Genomic DNA, 16,337 nt, shown 5'->3' on the forward strand with positions numbered 1-16,337 from the left:
GGTATTTTTGCAATACACCTCTAATTTTTGAGAAGCAAAGGCTGTTTTCTGATCGCACCGTAATTGGAGAGGGATGACAGATTCATTTAGGGGCAAAGCATCCGCACCGAAAATTAAGTTTTCATTACAGCACTTACGGCTGGTTGCTGTGGTAAGAAACCATCTAATGTCATCTGATGGGGTGGAGTCTCCAACACAATTTTAAAAGCCTCTTGTGTCCCTTTTCCTGAGTGGGATCAAGACCCTGAATAAAGGATTAGATTATAATTTTAATAGCCTGTTCGCAGGCCGCGTGGATCGGAGGGGTTTATCCTGTCAAGTTAACAGTCATCTTCCTGTCAGCTGCCTCGCCTGCAGCAAAAATAAAGACAGAAAAAGAAAAAAGCAACCCCCCACGCCCCAGGGGGCTCTCAGCATGACCGGCCTGTGTGTTTCTGAGCAAGGAGGAGGTAAACGGGCTGTTTTGTGAGAGAGAAAATGCAGGGCAACGCGACAGCGCGGCCCTTCCCCGTGCTCCGCTGCATCACGGGAGAAGGGAGGTGGCCAAGGCAGAGCGCAAAGGATCTAGGAGATGCGATCCCCCTCCTTATCAGCAAACGCTGCAGAGAGAGAACGAGGTTATAAATAGCATCGACATGTTAATTGAGAAGACAGGACGGAGCTTTGCCCCCAAACAGAGAGCGAGATGCTGCCTGACAGCAGGCCGCTCACCGGCCTGAGGCCTGTGACAGGCCCCGAGGGCTCCTGATTTCCACCATCTCCTGCTGAACCTAAATACAGAGGGCGTGGAGACGATCAGAAAGGATGGCTGGGCTCTGCTGGGTTGTGGATGGGTTAAATCAGGAGCTGGGCTGCTAAGCCAAAGGCCTCTCAATGCCACAATGAGGCTGAGGGGAGAAGGGGACGCAGCAGCCATAGCTCTGCGAGGGATGAGCCCCCAAGTGAAACCTCCTCTGCCTGGAACAAAAGTGCCCCGGCAAAGCTTTTGAAAGCTCTGCTGTTATCTATTGTGCTCCTCGTTATCTTCTTTAATTATTAAGTGTCACGGGGAAAGGGCTGCCTGCCTCCTGAAAGGGAGAAAACAGGAGACCTGCCGACTGCCTAGCCCTGCAGAGGGGCTGGAGGCGCGTCGGCCGCCATCGCCTCCCCCTTCCTGGCTTTTCACTGCTTTCTTTTTTTCCACGTATGTGTGGCCGCAGCCGTTCCCAATAAACTCGAAACCATTTTCACGACGGAGGCTTCCAAAAGGACTAAGGGGTTTTGTTTCAAATCATTCCCAGATCAGCCGCGGAGAGCCTGAGCAAGAACAGGCGCGGGCTGTCTGCTGCGCCTTGCTCCGTGCAGCAGGGAGGGGGATGAAAGCCGCCTGTGTTGGGACTCCAGCGGGGCTCAGGCAGTGCTGCAGGAAAAAGGGGGGCCAGCACGGGGACCAAGCACACACTGGTGCCTAAGAAATGCAGGATTCTTTCAGCAGCAGACATGCCGTATCCACAGAAAGCCGTCGCTACCGCGAAGTAAGCTTGTGCTTGCAATTAGGGCGTTTCGGAGCTAAATTTGGGGGAGTTTTCCCCCCAACACTCCAAGCTTTTGTCCCCCCAAACGCTAGGGTCAGTGCTGTGTAGGCATTTCATGCAATTCCCTAACGTATTTTAATTTTTACATAGTCCTCACTCAACATCTTCTGGTTATAATACTAGAGAAAGGGTTAATTGCGAACACCTTAAAATGATTAGTCCTCTGCTTTGAACTTTAATGAGGGGTGCTTGGGAGCGTTTTAGGAGTTACTGAAAACATCTTAAAGTAAAAAAAAAAAAAAAAAAAAAAACCTGCTATGCAGTATTACTGAGAGTCTGAAGGTAAGTATTGCATTAAAAATAACACATAGGAGAGCAGAACCTGGTTTATCGAAGCAGTCAAAACGCGTTAGTCACACTGCACCGTGGGGTTAGTACAAACCACCTACACTGCACACAGCACCGTGCACACAGCCTCAGGTTTGCTACAGATACTCAGAAACCAGGGAGTGCTCAGCCCCTGAGCTTGCTCTTTGCAGAATCAGTCCTCACAGCTCCATCCTTTGCTTTGTCCATTATTGCATCAGCCTCTCGTGCAAGCAGCAATGCCTCGGCAAGCAAGCCGAGCCCAGGCTAGCATGGGCTGCAGAACACGTGCAGCGGGACTTTTGGCCGAGCAGCTTGCTGGCAAGAGTGCCTGGCACGTGCTTGTGTCCTGCAGAGGTGCAGGGCACGATAAGCTGTAGCAGAAACGCAGCGATTAAGCGATTACTGCCTGCTACCCTGGAAGCCGCTGACCACAGCCTGCTTGCAGCTTGTCTCTGAGCCAGCAAATACTGCACTTAGACCTCTAATTTAGACTCAAGGCTGATTACAACATAGGAACTAACCTTTTATTATGGGGAATTTTGAAGTGTCTGCTTTATTCTCCCAAGATCATTTGAGACAAAGACTAACAGATGCTGCAGTTCCTAGAAGAATGTCTCTAATACATCCTAATTAAATGTCTTTAATAGGTTTTTTAAGCCAAGCTAATGAAAAGGTTGATTTATCCCTTCTCAAGGATCATTTTAGACTGAGAAAACGTTAAACATTTGGAAAGGAACAAAGCCTCCCCATTTTAACGAAACCCAAATTTTGCCTTAAATAATGGGGAGTTAGATCCAAACCAGATTCTTCACAGAAGTGTGAAATTACCCAGGTCTGACAGAAAGCTAAAACCTGCACCCGTGAAACACAAACTGACAAGACAACAGCACTGCGACCATGCCACTGCTCTGCCAGGGAGACTGGTCTAGGCGGGGTGTACATGAACACATCAGAAATCAGAACAATGTCCTGTCACCCTCTAACAGCCACGCTTTGGTGGCACATGTGTGCCCTCCCCGTTTTGCAGCAGAGCTTAATGCAGGGAGACAAGTGGAAGCTCCTGAGCAATGGCTGCAAATTCCACAGCTGCCCCAGTCTTCTCTGCACGTGTGCACAGCAAGGCTGCAAACACACGCAGACCCACAGTAGATACTCTCTTCCCACGCTGATAGCACTAGCCATCTACCGACTTCAACAGAATACAAAAGATTGAGCAAAACCAGAAAAAAAATGCGAGAAACACGTTAGAAAATGGCCACATAGCAGCCAACAGAGCTGGGGTGGGGTTAAACCCTCGGAGACGCATCATCCCTGACAAAGGACGGACACTACAGTGGCATTTTGCTCTTCCATATCCCCATGGCAAGGTTCAAACTTGCTCCCACTCCTCATACCTACCACATTAACTCCTCTCACGTGTCCCACAGGAGAACACAGATCTCCCAGGTGGGACTACACATTCATGGCACTGAGCCCCTTGCAAGGAGGGTGATGCAAACAGGTACCGATGATTTTATGCTTAGAAGCCAACAGCAGAGCTTCCTGTTATTCTTTGCACCGCAGCGAGGACAGTCACCCCACGTCAACTCCCCAGACCACCACTGCTCCGTCATCCAGAAAAAAAGGAGGCAGTGCCAGCTCTCTGCTGACGGTGGGAAATTTTCCTTTGCCACAACATTGGTTAATTAGAGAGCTGGAAAGGGGCCGGTGACAGTGCCCTCTTTGTGCTGCTTGCTTATTTATTTATTTTAAAGTACAGTATGAGCTTTTTGAGAGGCCTCATGTTTTCTCTGGCTCAGAACAAATGCCATTACTGAGCACAATCAGCAGCCTGACGGGAACAAAGGACTCCAGCGCTGCCGAATCGCATCACAGAGGAAACCAGGGAAAAGGGGGACAGGACTGCAGGGACTGCAGAGCCAGGTGTCCAAAATGTGGGGCTAAGGGGTGCCTGGAAGCAGGTGTCTGCTTAGTTTAGCACCTCTCAGTGACAGGGTAAGGCAGAGAACAAAGACAGGCAAGCAGAGGACCAGGAATCTTACACTTCCTAGGAAGAAGGGAGTCATTTCGAGTGGCTTTGCTCCACACCCGTGCAGGATTGTGTGCTTTTCCTGCAAGACATGCTGGGAGCAGCCTGGCAAGCTGCAGCATCCTGAGACAAAGAAGTGTTGGAACAACTGAGGCTCAGACAGACCATGCGAAGGCAGATCCACGTCCACAATGCTCTGCTACTTTGCTGAAATCAGGAGATTCAGCTCCTGCTCCAGCCTACACTCCCTTCCAGATTTCTGCTACAGACAACCTTTGCAGAAATGCTGTGTGAAAGCACCATCCCATGCTTGCTGCAGCTACAAGACGCATTACAGTGTGAAGTTTTAAGTTACTACAGCTCCCCTTACGGCCCAGTCCCTATTGCAGTTCCTCCCCTGCAGCTGTTGACAACAGCCGTGAGAACGGACACAACTGCAGCTCGGGACCTTTGGCTCGCAGGCACTTTTCTCAGCAGCTCTGTCTCTGCGAAGGGACTCACAGAGTCATCTGAGCGGACAGGGAAAGCTATTGGGCACCAGCAAGACAGCAGATGCAGAGCTGTACCAAAAAGCAACTCAGCTGCAAAAGGCAGGAGCCAGTTCCAGTAATCCCAACGCCTGCTGCTGTGCCCTGCTGCCAGCACACGCTGCCCACCAGCTCTTTTCACAAGTCCGCTCCCCAGAACGGCGCTCAGAGCACTTCCAACCAAAGCCCTTGTCTGTTTTTTTTCCTAAAGCAACACCAGTTGCTTCCAAGTCGCAGTCAGATTAAGTCTGTGCTGATGGAGAGGCTTTCAGTGTGTTTTTTAGCTGCCCTGAGAGAAGAAATGTTTTGCTGTCTCCGACCGGCTGTTTTCCTCTGGAGGAACGCGTGCATTTCAACCCGCTGGCATGGGACGGTAATTGAAATCAGGGTGCGAATCGTGGACAAAAGCCCTCCGTTACTTACTGTGGGATCTGTCCAGAGAGAACACTTGGCACAGTCCTGGCAGGGAGCCCCGGGCGAGCGGGGGTGCTGGCAGAAGTGGTCGTACCCGTTAATGGCAGCCCGGCAGAGGTAGCACATCTGAGCGCCGCAGCGGCAGGACATGCGGTTGCAACCCTCCGATTTAATGAGGCCAGTCCCGCACTTGTGGCATTTTCTAATGCGGGCAGCTGTCATCTTCTCTTCTCTGCAACACAAGAGGAGGGAGATGAGTTAGAGACGGGCTGTTTGCATTCACCAGCCTGCGGTGAAGTTGCTGCTGCACCATCCCAGCACGGCTTTAACCCCCCTCTCCCCCTTCTCTCCCCTCCTACGCTATCCCCACAGTCCATCGCCGTTCCAAGGAGGTCTGGGCTCAGCTCCACTTGGAGCCAGCCCATGACAACTCAAGAACAAATTAAGTGAAGGAAAGTCAATCACTTACTGCATGCTACAGCCCCGATTCTGGTTTCCATGCGAGCCAAAACACAGCGGTGCCAGGCTCTGGCTCGGGAGGAATTCAAACCGTAAGTCAAGGGACCAAAGGGCATGAGGATTCCTGACTCTGCCACAAAGAAATATGGTCCAGGAGATAAAAGTTCAGGAAAAGCAAACTGTTTGCTGTCATCTGCTCGATAGTTTTATGTTTGGCTGTTGCTCTGGTTACAAAGTCGCCATGGCCATGTCGTTTTTTTTTTTTCAATGCTGGCTGCTACGCTCCAGATTTATTTGGTTTTCGTTAAATTTAAATCAGTAACTGAAAGATAATCACGTCTTTCCCCACTGAGACTGGGCTTTCCCAGTAAAATTCCCCACATAAGTCTTCCAGAGGTTATTGCTTTAGGTGCAAAAGACAGGCTTCTAACAAGGCGTGGAATCCAGGACAACGCGTGGTCCCGTCCCGAAGAGGCAGCCTGGCAGCAACACGCCCCAGTGCAAAGGCTCAGCCCCCGGCGATGCTATTTTGGCACCAAAAGGCAGCAAAGCCTCGGTCATTTAATTAAAAGACTTAAGAGTACAAGCTGTCATCCTGAGGGCCCATTTTCTGACCACGGGAGATCATGTTACAATTTAATTCGCCATCTAGAACTGAAATCTGATGACAGCAGAGGGAAGGGACTGCACCAACCGAGGAGGCACGGTCCTTTGGCTGCGCTGACCCAAGCAGGGAGAGATCTTCCCCAGCCAGCACCTCCACCCAGCTGCTCCAGCAGCCCTGCGAAGCCAACATGTGTTTGGGAGATGACAGAGAGGTATTTTTGAGGAGGATCACAGCACCAAAGCAGGCACAGCCCCACAAATTGCTCCATCTGCACAACCGGAGAAGCAGCGAGTGGCGAGGTGGAAAAAGGAGCAGCTGGAGGTGGGAATTTCAGCTACCCCCAGCTCCTGTGTGGTTATATCCAGCACGACCTGTGCCCAGGTATTAGGAGGTGCTCTAAGAATAGACAGGAAGGAAAAAAAAATAATAATCAATTTGAGACTGATTTCTGCGAGCTGCAGCTGCTCTTCCCTCCTCTGCTCAACAGGATGCTGCTGATGCAGGGTTTTTTTTTGGAAACTTTGAGCCCAGCAGGAAGTTTGGCCTGAACTCCAGCTGTGCTTCCCTTTCCTTACGCAGGGCTTCAAAAGGAAGCTTTTATTGTGCAGTAAGATTCATCTATCTACGGCAGCAATCTGCTAAAGGTTTTGAAACTGATTTTTTTTTTTCCTTGTTGGGGACATGACAACTTGTATCTCCTCCCTCTCGCCCCTCTTTCCTACAGGGAAAGGAGTGACAAGAGAAAGAAACCATATCAAATCTGGGACAGTATTTTGTTCTAAGTTATGGACTGTGAGATGAGCAAGCAGCAATCATTCAGGCTCCCAGTGGAGGAGCTCTCCAAACTCTGCTCGTACCGGACACGCTGAATCAGAGAGGAAAGGATTGGGCAACGCAGGCAATTCCCCTTTGACTGTACAGACATGCAGCTTCATGGCTCAGCCCTCGCTCGTCTCCTAAAGCCAGCAGATTTTGTTATCTATGGTAGCAACGAGAGAGCTCAGGCTTCAGAAGGTTTTGGGGGTAACACTTGAGATTTACACGTAAGTATTTCAAAACGTGACTTGATTCTGTAAAGATTCCTACAGACGGAGTGGTTAGAAACAGAGAAACTTCTGAGAGCAAACACATCCCTCCATAAAGCCACAAAGCAGCAGCTGAGCAAGCCACACTTCAGCATGTTGTCACCAGTCTCGATTTTCAGAAGGTAAGCTCCTTTGACTCAGGATGCTGCTTTGGCTCAACACAACACCTCCCTTCTCCCCCCAAATGAACGGGAGCAACGCAGTGGGGGTTTCTCACCTCGGAGAAGGACCAGGTGCCAGCCTGCGAGACGTGGGGCTAGCCAGGGGAACAGGCTGGTCTGGTGACAACTCTCCCACCTTCTCAGATTACCGCCTGCATCCCTTGCCAAGTATCTTTCACAGAAAGAAATCCCATCCTAGGAGCCTCCTGACCCCTCAGCTTTGATGCCTCCAGTACCTCCCTGATGGAGGTAACAACACCCAGCAAGACTTCAGGGCTTCCAGTGTTTACAAGAACAGCTCAGTTTCTTACCCTTCTTACCCCCTCCACGCCAGTTTATTGTCTTGCACATCACCATTATTATTATTAATTTTACCCAGCCCCCTATTTTTGCTCGTTTGTGGCCTTTACTTACATGGACGTCCTGTATTTGATGTCATCCTTCTCAGCCAGCTGCTCGCAGGTGAGGTTCATGTGCTCCTTCCATAGCCCCTGGCACTTCCGACATGTTTCCTGAAGAAGACAGCAAGCGTTAAAGGAAGAGAAGACCCAGCACGCCACTGAGAGCACTGGGGATTGGAAAAATTCCCATCTTTTCCCCCACCACATTGCAGCTTCTCAGCTGAGGATGGGGCTGGCAATTCTGAATCGAGGCACAAGGCCTCAGAGAGGTCCGCGGGTCTGTCCCACACTGGAGACCAGAATGAAACCACCCATAACAGGAGCCAAGGGGTTTCCAAGGCACAAGAACCCAGGCACAAAATGCAACTGGAGCTATCTATGACTGTATAAAATGAGTCTGTAAATCCTAGTTCACCTCCAACTCAAGGAATGGCCACCAGGTCAACCAGGAGCAGACTGCAGAAACAAAAATACGATGCTAAAGGTCACCAAGCTCCTATGCTTCCTGAGCAAGATCTTTCCCCTGCATACAAGGGGCTTTTGGTTCAGCTTGTGATGGAAAGCTTGCCGCTGTTTTGCGGTTGCAACAAAAACTGCCTCACCTCACAAGCCAGTCTATATTTTGCTTTGTAAAACTTCACGAAATGGTTAGAGCAGCTTGTGCGAGCAAATGTTTTACAAGGCAGGATGTGGACAAGTGTCCACAGAACAGCGGTGGCATATGAAAAAGTATTTACGAATTCAACCAAAATAGCCGAACTAAATTTAGAGCAAGCGACTGAGCTCTCCTGTTCTTGTAAGCTCTTCGGCACCAAGACTCAGCTCAGGCTGGTGAAGCCTCACGGAGCAGAGAGCTGTGGAGGCACTCTTGGCAAGGGAGCTTGGACTAACACTGGCAACACAGTTGATTTTTTCAGCTGGCCGTCCAAAGAAAACATAATTTTGTTTTGGGTCAAACAAGAGATTTTCCTTTAATTTGAGGACGATTAAAAAAGCATCCAAATCAAACTTGGAAGAGGCGCGCGTTTCACGATCCAACTGTTTCATCTTCAGGGCTGGGACTCGGGTTTTTACATCCAGCTTTCTCCCCCCTGGCAGGAAAACCAGAGGGCTGTGAAGCATCCTCTTCCCCTCCACACCAAGGGAGGTCCCTGGAGACAGCCCTGCCCTGCTCCAGTCGCACAGCTAGCGAGATGACAACTGCAGAGACACCTTTTTGAGTGCATTACCTTCATTTTATTTTAAAAAGGAGCTTCATAGGATAGATAAGAATTAGCCAAGACTCTGAAACTCTTCGTTAGTCTAACCAAAAACTCTCCTCAGCTCTCGGTGCCTTCTCTGCCTAAAGACAGGCGCAGGCAGCAGCGCGCTTTTGATCGCTCATCAGCCAAACAGGACGAAGCCCAAAGCTTCCAAGGAAGCCACCCCTAGGAGGGGGAGTGCAAAACGTTGACTTGTTTGTATTTGTGCTCGCTGGGAGCTGCTTAAGAGCTTCGGCTTTCATCTGTGGAATGAAAGGCTTCTCGCCCCGGCTGGGGAGCTGGATGTGTTTGCACACCGCAGGCACAGGGCTGGAGGAGGAGAGCCGAGCGTGTGTCCACGTCCCGGAGCTCAGCACAGCATTTTGTCATCACTCACCATCCCAACACACCTCGGGCAGGCAGGCCCAAGCTTTAAGGGGCTATAGGTGCCTTGTTTCTGGTGATCCCTGGGAATCGCTCATCCTATGCTGCGTTTTCCCGTTCGAGCTGTTCAATCTGGCACCATTTCGGGTGCCTCCTCGGCGAGGAAGCTCCCTCCCCTTTGATTCCACACCCAGCCAAACGCCACTCCAAGATCAGAAGTGCTGCATGCTTTTTTGCACGCATCAAGGGTTAAAACCAGTCGCTGGGGCCCTGCTACCCACAACCACTTTCACACGCCAGCAACAAAGATTTCACAGCTTTCTGCCAGAAGGGTTGGCACACGCTGCGGCCAGGAGCCTACAATCCCCAATTACTGAGCTCCAGGAGCCTCTTTTGCTGCCGAAGTAGAAGCGATGCCCTTCTGGAGCAGATGGAAGCTTCTCCTTCACACCAAGTCCTTCCCTTTGCCTTTGGTCACCGCCACCACCCCAGTTTTGAACGCCGCAGGTATTTAAAAACAACACAATCCCTGGAGCTGAAGCTGCTGCCGTTTGCCAAACAGTTGTCTCCTCCACCCAGGGGAACGGATTCCTTAACAGCTGAGGAGAAAGGGAAAGGACAGAGCCTCGCAGGCTCCCAGATGTGCTGGCACTTGGTGAACCTGGAGGTGTCCGTTTTGCCATCTCACGGCGAGCTCCACGCAGCGAGAGCCATCACGGGTGGGCTCATGGCACAATCCTGGCCCTGCCTGGGGCTCAGCACCACCATCCCCGGGGTTTGAGCTACCACCATCACCTGCTGCACGCCTCCGGCCTCAACATCCCCCTTCCAGGAGAGAGAAGGGAACATTTTGGCAACGCAGGGGCCGTTGAGAGCTCGATGCAACTCTTGGTGTAAGCGAGACAACAGCCCATTGTTAGCAGCTACAGGAACTGGTGTCGGACCCCTCGGCACAAAAAGGAGAGGAAAAAGTGTCTGAGTGCACGGCTCGGACAAAGGCAGCTGCTCCAGTGCCATAGCTCAGGTCACAGCCGTTCCCTGAGAACACAAAAATGCCCTCTGGAATTTTTACACCTACTTGAACCAAACCCGCTCTGTCGGGGAGGGCTCTGCCCGTCTCGCCCAACGACGATTTCCATCTCGACAGTGCTTCCACAGAGGGCTCTTTCATTTCAGCAGCAGCTTTTTGCTCGGTGAAGAAATGTACTCTGCCATTTCCATATTAATTAACCTAAACACGCGGTAGGACGGCTGATTTCTGCAAGCACCCTGGATTATTTCTATTGTGCAATCCTGGCACCACGACAAGGCTGCCGCGAGATGAGGCAGCACCTCGGTGCGCACAAAGGGGGGACGCATCCTTCCCACCCCCAGAGCTGACAGCCGGGGAGCGCATCGCTCCTCCAAAACCAAATCCTGCCCCCAAATCCCATCCGGCTTCTCCTGCAGCTGTCTGTGAGCCAACCCTGTCATACAGAGGCACCCGATGTGGGAAAGCACGTTTTATTTTTAATGAAAACAAAAGCTTTTTGGATAAATTAATCCCTTCCAGGGGGGTGAATTCACTGCGTTTCCGCAGCCCAGCCCTCCTCGCAGGCAGGGCCAGCCTAACAGGCAGGTAGAGCTAACACAGCTCGCACTTCCAGGACGGTTTGGAGAAGCTTTGGCACTCGTGAGCAGCTCCAAACCAGGCACGGATGCCGGAGATTAAATATCTCCTGCCTGTTACATCTGCCCGGGCTTGGCAGGCGGCCTGGGACAGTCCATTAACGCGCTGGGCTGGGACAGCAGAGAGGAGGATGTGATGGAGAGGGTGTTTAATCACCCTGTAATCTCCTCACTGTACATCTGTTAGAGGTAGTGGCTCCGTTTCCTCTCGCCGGCCGCCAGGAAGCAGCCGGGATTAGCACAAACATGTTTGGGTTCAGGAGGATCCTTTGTTCCCAGGGGCTCTCTGTGCTTGGGGCTGCCTTGCAGCGCAGCCACCCCGATCCTAAACGGCCCTTGTTCATTGTCCCTGCCTCCAGTGAAGGTACAAGGAAGTGTTTTATGGGAACCAGCCTTCCCCAGCACTTCCACTGATCCTCGCCGCAGATACTGAAGTATTAAAACACAGCCTCAACTTTTTTCTTTTTTTCATTCCACCCTCTCCTAAAAATAACTCCGAGGTCCAGCCCGTGCATTAGGGGGGAAGAAAGCCCTGAGAAATGAACTTCCCCCCGCCAGCCCTCGTGTCCTTTCGGCCACAGGCAGGCTGTTGTTTGCACCGCCACGAGCCACCACGAAAACATCAGCCGATGCACAGGGCTCCGTGAGCGGCTGCCCACGGCATTCCTGCGTGCCTGCTGCTGCTGGGGGAGGTTACACGAAGCCACGTCCTGACTGAGCAAAATGCAAAGAGGGGAGGGGAAAAAAAAAAAAGCAAAAAAAAAAAAAAAAGCTCCTCTCAAACACCAGGCTGTCATCACCGCCCTCCAGCTCTCAGCGGTGGTGGAGCAGGGTCTGGTGCTCGCCTCGGCTCCCCGTCTGCTGGGGAATTAAATCCTTTTGCTGCAGCACCACACGGGTCCCTGTGTCCCTGATGGCACACGTGGGGATGTCGGTGGCTGCACTCCCTGCTCGATTCCCTGCTCCTTCCCTGCTCCTTCCTGCTTGCAGACGCACAATAGCGCAGGCTGGCCTCAAACCGGCCAAGTTTTACCCCAAACCAGATGTGAATGCATCAGTCTCGGAACAGCACCTCGGGGCCAATCTGTGCTGCGCCGGTTTCGTTACAGGGCTGCAATTCCCAAGCAGAGGAGGTAAAGGGAGAACAGGAGCACAGCCTTCCTCCCTGCTCCCTTAACACCACACCGACCTCGGGTACAAGCGGGTGCAGGAGGAGCTCCAGGAACCCAGCGTAAGCACGGACACGCTCTCATGGCAAACTCCTTCAGAGCTGTTTCTGGGATTTCCTCTATGTTAAACCAGGATAAAGAGGACACGATCCAGCCCCAAACAATCCACATTGGTGAGAAAACCTGCTTTAGATACGTAGGAACACCCAGCACAGGAAAAGGGGGCTCGGTGAGCACCCGACTGATCCAAGAGCTGGCACCGCGGCGGGCAGCAGCCTAGATCGGCCCGAAGCACCAACCCCAAAAGCACAAAACCCATTGAGCGTGGCAAAACGGACACAATGCCTCGGGTGGACAAGGAGTGACGAAGTGGTAGCGGGGAGGAAATCAGTGCTGGGTGGTTTCCTCCTCCTGCTGGAGCTGCTGTTCCTCAGGCAGCGCTGCCGCTCAGCGGCCGCCGGCCACAGCGCAGCTCTCGGGGCTTGGGGATGGAAAAGGAGGAGAGAAAGGAGGAGACGAGCTGCTGGGAGAAAAAGTGACGTCTCCTCAGCACAGCCATGATTTGTTCTGGGAGGGGAAAGGAAGCCTTGGAGTAGTCTGTGTGAATGGGGCAGCGTGAAAACCTAACTGGAGACCTGCAGAGGACGGGGATGAGGAAAATCCACATTGATTCCTGACGCTCATCAACAGTGCTGGTCAAAGCTTTTACAGCCGTGTATTAAACCGAGTTACCAAAAATGACAACTCCAACCAACGCCTCCTGTTTCATACTTTTTTGTTAAATTAAATATATCACAATCCCCCCTACCTTTCAGACAACAGAGACGTGCGATGCCCAAAACGCAGAGGAAAGCAAAGCAAGCTTCTTCCCCTCCCCAGAGCTCAGCTTTAAAGGGCTGGCTGACCTGATGCTTTGGCTGCAGTAGTTAGAGACGTACAGAACCAAAACACCCACAGCTTCACACCAGAAGTGCTGCTGGGCACCAGTAACACCCTGCTGCTGGTCAGAGAGGCAACTGCGAGCACGAGGAACTGCTCGCTTACCGTAACACAACCAGAGACATGGCTCTGCTGCTGAGAACAAACATGGTTTAATGTCATCTTGTACCAAAGTTTAAAGAATCCCACTACTGATAGTTGAAAGAATTAGTTCTGATTCAAAGCTCCTTCCTTTTAAGCCCCATGGATGTGAGGAATGCACCACAAGTCCCAGGCAGCAGGACGGCTGCGTGAATGGGCACTGGAGCATTCGCATCACTCCTTCATCTCACCAGGATCCCTTCCCTAAGCTAAGAAAAAAAGTGTTTATTGTACAGGTAAGCTTCATGCCCCAAAACAACACTTTTTCAAAAGCTATCCCCTGCCTCTGGGCAGGATCCAGCAGCTCTCCAAGCAGAGAAGTTTGGGGGCAGCTCGGTGGGGTGGCTCAGGCACCTTCCACGGCGCTCATCCAGCAACCCGAGGCAGCTGGAGGAAGCCACTGCTTGATCACTTTATAAAGGTGGGTTAAATATAGGCTGTGACCTCACGCTGAAGACATTTAAACCCACAGACCTCAAGTCGCAGCACTCTCTGCTAGGGCAGGAAGGCAGGGAAATTCAGTACCTGCTACAGGAGTCGCTCGCGGAGCTGGTAACCAGCCTTCAGATCTGCAGGACTGATTGCAGGTATCAGCCGTGTGCCTGCCCAGCTAAAGTAAATAATTAAACTGGTTCAAAGCTCTCAGCAGCTGACCCTCCTGCATCCCCCCCCCTGCTGCAGATTGCTTTACTCCACTCGGCAGAGGAGATCTAAGAGGTTGTCCATTTAAGCCTGCACACAGCAAAAAAGCGATGCTGTTTCCAATTGCTCGAAGGCCAGATCATGAAATCTAGCAGGGCTAAGTAACAGTGACTGTGGTTTTAGTGGAACAATGCCGACCTCGGGACAGGCCCAGATTTAGCTTGCACGATAAGCAGCCTGATTTTTTCAGGATAACTCGAGGGGCTGCACCCAGAGATAACGCGATGGTGAAGGTGGTACAAAAGCAAGGCACCTTGTTCGCAGAGATACCTGCTAATGAAGCATTGTAAGGCCACGAGGAGGAACAATCCCTGGAGTTAATTTTGAAACTTCCCTCTTACACCACCACAAGACAAACAAATCCCTCATTGCCCTGCCCCGGACACCGATCCCTCCCCACTGCTTTCTGGGGCAGCAACTGCAGACCTCTTCCAGAGCTGGCCGTCCTGCTCATCTCCTTGGTCTCTCTCCCCTTACCAGCTCCCAGATTTTGTGCTAGGAAAGGATCACACCAGGAACTCGTTTCCAGATGTCCTCTCCTCCAGCAGCAGTTGCGTGGAGGCCCAGGTTTATGTAACACACCTACGACCACTTTTAACGAGCCTGTGCAATATGGCAATTCGGAGAGTAATCCAGCAGCATTAGCACGCTTCTTTTCCCATTTAGAGCCTTATTTTCAACAGTACTCTCTGCTTACAGCATAAGTTAACACCCCAGGTCATTGTAACACTTGCAAGGGATGAAAAATGTGAACTTTCTGAGCAGGGTGGCTATGCTGGCAAAACAAACCCTCAGAAACTGTGCGAGTACAGCTTGCTTTGCCAGGGAAATTAACCTTGAGCAAGGGGAAACCCCGCAAGTAAGCTGCTCCTAGATTTAAGCTAGCCATAACAAAAACAAAACAAAAAAAGAAGCACAATTCAAAGCAAACAACACAGAGAACCAGCAAGGGTGCAGAACTGCAGGAAGATGAGAACAAAATGATACTTGGCCTCCTTGAAATCTCAGAAGTTTGTACAACTTTTTAGTTTTAATGCCTGCATGGGAGAGTTGCCTCTTACCTGTTCCTCTCCATGCAGAAGCTAAGAGAAAACACTTTCAGAGCCCCAAAATTTGATCTGCACAGCACAGCAGGCAGGCAGTGCTTATGGCAGAGAGTGAAAATGGTGAAAATGGCCCTCTGAGCTTCTCACCTCCATCTCCCAGACTCACCAGTGTGACACCGAGCCAGCTGCAACTCGTTTGCTACCCTAAAATAAGCCAGTGGTAAAATCAAAGCCAGGGGGGCCCCATGCTAGCGCAGCCTGCTGGAACAGCCCGGCTCGAAGGGGTGCTGTGCGGACACGGAGGGTGCTGGGCAAGGCTTTGAAAGCCTCAAAGCACCAGGCAGTGCAGCGTGGTGGGAGGTGTTGGACCTGATGTTCCAGTGCAGCCAGGCACTGGGCTTCCTCCCACAGAACAAAAGCTATTCGAGCACCTGGTAAAAAAAAAGAAAAACAGACACTAAACAAATGAGCATGCGCTGCGGTAAAGCCGAGTAAGGCATTAAGAACTAACCAGGGAAATCAGTGTGCAGGCAGCTGACCAATTCCTCTTTCAGAGCCCCCAGCTGACATTTTCACTGCCTCCTGTTGTACCCAAAGCACCCACGAGTCCAGACCAAGCCCAGCTGGGCACGGGTTTCCCTTTTGGTGTAGAGGTGGCAAGAGAAACCCCAAAAGTGCAGCTTCAGGAGGGTTTCTGAAGCCCTATTACAGCCTCGGTAGATGTGAAGTGCCTCTCATCCCATCAGGGTGGAGCAGCTTTCAGGGAAGGGTGAGACAAACAAGACCCAAAATCAGGAGGCACAGGCAGGGGCTGCAACACCCAAAAAGTCTCATACCCATATGGTGAAAAAGACCAACTTCAACCCCTGCCGTACGCATGCCTTCACATCCCAGTGAACAACTGCGGGTGTTTTGCAGGCAGGAACACACCAGCCTTCAATTTGTGAGGTTTGGAGCGATACAGGAACGACCGAGGGGCCCTGCACACCCCACAAACCCACCTGGGGGTGCAAGGAGCGTGGCAGAGGGGCCAGGGCCACCCGAGGATATCCCACACCGTGCGGGCTCACACCCAGACCCGTCCAGTCTTGACCAAACCCATCGGCTGAGCTAAGTCCTGCGGGAGGGCAGGCAGGTTCAAGCAGTGGTGCTGCAGTACCCTGCCAAACAAGGGCCAGCTCAGGACACTTTTGTCTCCTAATTAGAAGAATCATTTAATCTGTAATTTAGTTTTCACTTAAATCTTATAATCCCTTTCGATTTGCATTTTTAGTAGTGTTGGAAAAATGCAGCGGTCGGAAGCACTTTGGGATAAGAGGAACATCTTGGATCTGCCTAAAATAAAGCTGAACTGAGCGAGCGCTTCCAAGGGGAGCCTCTCCACCCTGCCTGGCCCCGAAACAAAAGCTGGTAATCCAGCAAGACAGGCTCGCTTCCACGCAATCATGTGAGACGGGGCAGGAGGCTGGGAAAATGAGACA

At 51.5% G+C, this 16,337-nt stretch overlaps 1 protein-coding gene across 2 annotated transcripts in view; it reads right to left on the bottom strand.

The window, feature by feature from the left end:
- RNF216 (ring finger protein 216) overlaps nucleotides 1-16,337 on the bottom strand; it is a 72,905-nt gene that overhangs the window by 6,946 nt on the left and 49,622 nt on the right. For both annotated transcript variants that reach the window (XM_082772916.1, XM_082772917.1), the window contains exons 14-15: nucleotides 7,580-7,677; nucleotides 4,863-5,085 (exon numbers count right to left, since the gene is read on the bottom strand). In XM_082772916.1, coding sequence (XP_082629042.1) covers nucleotides 4,863-5,085; nucleotides 7,580-7,677 — 321 coding nt within the window. The remainder of the gene's footprint in view (nucleotides 1-4,862; nucleotides 5,086-7,579; nucleotides 7,678-16,337) is intronic.

Source organism: Aythya marila (assembly GCF_965140915.1).
Source record: "Aythya marila genome assembly, chromosome: 15".
NCBI lineage: Eukaryota > Metazoa > Chordata > Aves > Anseriformes > Anatidae > Aythya > Aythya marila.